General features: G+C 36.5%; 1 protein-coding gene across 1 annotated transcript; it reads left to right on the forward strand.

The window, feature by feature from the left end:
• Window positions 1–276: 276 nt before the first annotated feature.
• LOC127009465 (uncharacterized) lies at window positions 277–2,868 on the forward strand. The gene is made up of 2 exons (XM_050882947.1): window positions 277–315; window positions 1,392–2,868. Exons 1-2 carry the CDS (start codon window positions 277–279, stop codon window positions 2,319–2,321), a joined length of 969 nt encoding a protein of 322 aa, XP_050738904.1. The 3' UTR covers window positions 2,322–2,868.
• Window positions 2,869–3,889: the final 1,021 nt, after the last annotated feature.

The raw sequence follows: 3,889 nt of genomic DNA on the forward strand, positions 1-3,889 counted from the left end.
CACCAATGATAACAACAACAACAACAACAACAACAACATTAACATCAACAACAACAACCAAAACTCGGCAGACACTAAAAAAACAAGTACAATTACAAACAAGTTCCAGCCCGGCCATCCCCGAGGCGGAGCAGCGAGCGGCTGTTGTCACGGCTTAACACTCAGTCACTCTTAATTCAGGTAGGACTGAAGAAGGCGCCGTTGAGTTCGAGGAATCTGTCAGAGAGGTTGAAGCTGATACTCCTCTAGTTGAGGATTCGAGTGAATCAGAAACAGATGACAGTCAGCCACCAGCTACTGAGAAGTCAACCTCTCGTAAGCGTGTGTCAAACCCTAGTTCATCAAAAAAATCTACACCTCCGGAAAAGAGGATAAGGAAATATGCTATGAAGTGGTCAGAAGATCCTAAGCTTGCATGTTTCTCCAGGTATGAAGGAGATAAAGATGAAATGAAAGGAAAAGCATTTTGTAATATTTGCGCTAAAATAATTGAAGGGACAGTTTCTCATATGCATAGGCATTTGACAACTAAATATCATACAAACAGAGCAAAGTCTGTGAAATCCTTTTCTGTACCATCTCTATTTGAAAAGAAAGATCTACCTGCAAGGGATGCAGAAAAATTTAGACTAATGTTACTCAAATTTCTTTGTGAACACAATATTTCATTTAATGTCATGGACCATCTAATGAAAGTTTTGAAACACGGAGCCACTGATTCTCAAATTATAAAATCTGTAAGGTGTGGAAGACGAACTTCACGAGAAATAGTAGTGAAATGTATAGGCAGAGAAAGCTTGGAGGAAATTGTAGCATGCTTAAAGACACAGAAATATTCCATAATTGTAGATGAGAGCACTGATGTGTCCACTACAAAGCAGTTAGCCATTGTTGTCAGGATAGTGAACACGCAGCAGTGTACAGTTGAAGACAAATTTTTACAATTGCTAGATGTAGAAGATTCAACTGCTGAAGGACTGTTTCACCTACTGAGTACTTTTTTTTATGAAAATGGCATTCCATTTGAAAATATGCTTGGATTTGCTGCTGACAACGCGTCAGTCATGATGGGGAGTATGGGTGGTCTAAAGGCAAAACTGCTGGATAGGGTCCCTCATTTGTTTGTAATTGGATGTATTTGCCATTCATTAAATCTCTGTTCCTCTGCAGCCTGTCTTAAGCTTCCAAGTTCTGTAGAAACGTTGTGTAAAGATATACATAACTTCATTAATCACAGCCCTAAGAGACTGTTGAAGTTTAAGGAATTTCAACAATTTGTTAGAGTTGATGTACACAGACTTCTAAGTACCAGTCAAACAAGATGGCTTTCCCTAGAATCAGTCGTTAACAGACTACTAGAACAATGGTCAGCACTAATTCTTTTCTTTCAGTCAGAAGCCTTGGAATCTCAAGTACAGTCTGCTGTGCATATACTGAATGCCTTGAACAATCCTCTGTTCAAAATGTTCTTCACTTTCCTTGGGTATATTCTACCCATTATCAATAAGATGAACAGAGAGTTTCAAAGCGAATCAGTCATGATACACACTGCATATTCTAACATCTGTGCCTTTTATAGGACTATTCTGAGCAATTATGTAAAGAAAGACGTACTAAAATCAAAGTCAGATCCATTTGAAGTGGAATTTAAAGACCCTTCCAATTTCCTGCCTGAAAATGAATGGTACTGTGGCAGCAAAGTAGAGAGTATGCTGGCAGATAAAAATGTGTTAGAGAAACTTGGATCTGAAGCTTCCAGGTTTCGGTTGAGATGTCTGGATTTTTATGTAGAGCTATCAAAGCAAATCAGTCAAAGGTTCAAAGGTTTGAGTGATGTACTCCCGTTGTTAAATGCCTGTGATCCTGCCATAGCAAGAGAGAATAGAGTTACAAGTCTAGTGCCACTGTTCAAAAAATTTCCTCAGCTGATTGAAGAATCAGACTATGATGTTTGCAATGATGAATGGCGGTCACTTACTTTTCATGAAGATGCTTTGAGTGCATCAAGTAACCCCACCGAATTTTGGTGTTCAGTACTAAAACTTAAGACTAGTGATGGAACACCTGTGTTTCCAAATCTAGCTGAGCTAATGTTAAAATTGTTAGTTCTACCACATTCATCAGCTGCAGTGGAGAGAATTTTTTCACAAGTTCAATTAATTAAGACAGACCTAAGAAACAGACTGAACACGGAGTCAATAAATGGACTTCTGTTAAGTAAAGGTAACGGGGGAGCAGTTCCATGCTATGAATGGGAGCCGAGTCCCTTGATGATAAGATCTGCTCAAAATGTGTTCAGTGAGGCTAAGCAAAGCATATAGGTAGCTTCATAGGCAGAAAAAAAGAAACTCTGCTGTCTGCATTTGTAGTTTTATCTTTTTCTTTTAGTTAAGGTTATCATATATTCATATTTTGTACTTTGTAGTATTAATGTAGCCTAAGTTAGGTAATAAGTTGTGGATTCTAGCCAAATACAGCCTGCAATTGAATGTATAAATAAATCTGTGTGCAATTGTAGTAGAGTACTGGCATTATTTATTTATTTTCTAATAAAGTGCACTTGTACAGAAATAATAAGTTTAATGTTTTGGAAGACCCAATCAAAGGGTAATGCTCCAAATGTGTAATGTATACAACATTTCTCCACTCCTAGGCAGCAATAAGCAGCTTTGCTGCCAACCGTATGACGTATATAACATAATGGTAAGAAATAATTTATTTGTAATCACATTTTTCATGAATTATAGGGCATATCGTAAAAAAAAAAACTATTGGATACTTTTTGGATACTTTTTTGCATTACATGCATACTTTTTGTATATTTTGGATACGTTTTTGGATACATTTATATTTTTCTCACTTGCAACACTGTGTCACGCTCAGACAACAAGGAAGGAAGGAAGGAGTGAATAAACAGCCTGGCGCAGGAACTTATTCATGATGTTGACGGAGAGAGAGAGAGAGAGAGAGAGAGAGAGAGAGAGAGAGAGAGAGAAACTGTCGAATAATATTTAGCTTACATTTTGTCATTCTTCACTAATCTGCGTTTTTGTTTCCTTTCTTTAAATTCATCAAATGGAGCAATCCGTTTTGTCTCCCTTCTTTCTCTAACTATCAAATGGAGCAATTCTTTTTTTTTCTTTCACAGATTTGCTTCTATTGTTCTTTTTCTTTTTGAAACACTTCAGTTGTTAGGCTAATGTGTCTTGTTTATTTACAGCATTTTCTTTGTTTTCTTACGCCTTTCTTTGGCACTTTTCCTTTAATAAATGCTCACTAATATACTGCCATTTGTCTTTGTTTATTGCAAGTTTCTTACAGCTTTGTTGATGTGTGTTTCTTTTTACATTACCAAATACTGTCTTTGATATGTGTTGTCTTTCTTTTTGTGGCTCTGTACTTTTACTTCTATACAAACTGTATATGTCGCCATCTCTCCTCACGTGCTTCTGTTTATTAATTATTGTCACACACACGTTATCTCCTTCTCCTGTAATAGTTGTCCTGTGTGGTCCGCCTCGCCGGTCAGCTGATCCTGGTGATTACCTCAGTGTCGCCGAGCTCACTAACGATGCCTTATTAACACTCTTCAGACCCAGTAAATCCTTCCTTGCTTCATTACTCACAGGAATAACAAATTATTTATGTTTATATTGATTTTTCACACACATCCTTTTTTATGCTTTTTTCATATTGATTGTTTATTTTCTAGTATAAGCGAATAGTAAATCTAGTAAATCCTTCCTTGCTTCATTACTCACAGGAATAACAAATTATTTATATTTATATTGATTTTTCACTCACACATCCTTTTCATGCTTTTTTTATATTGATTGTTCATTTTCTAGTATAAGGAAATAGTAAATCTAGTTAATCCTTCCTTGCTTCA

Source organism: Eriocheir sinensis, chromosome 1 (assembly GCF_024679095.1).
Source record: "Eriocheir sinensis breed Jianghai 21 chromosome 1, ASM2467909v1, whole genome shotgun sequence".
NCBI lineage: Eukaryota > Metazoa > Arthropoda > Malacostraca > Decapoda > Varunidae > Eriocheir > Eriocheir sinensis.

Bases quoted from the DNA above. Each gene is read 5' to 3' on its own strand.
- LOC127009465 (XM_050882947.1), top strand. From the start codon at position 277: ATGACAGTCAGCCACCAGCTACTGAGAAGTCAACCTCTC. The intron at 316-1,391 runs GTAAGCGTGTGT...CTTTTCTTTCAG, and splicing joins TACTGAGAAGTCAACCTCTC to TCAGAAGCCTTGGAATCTCA.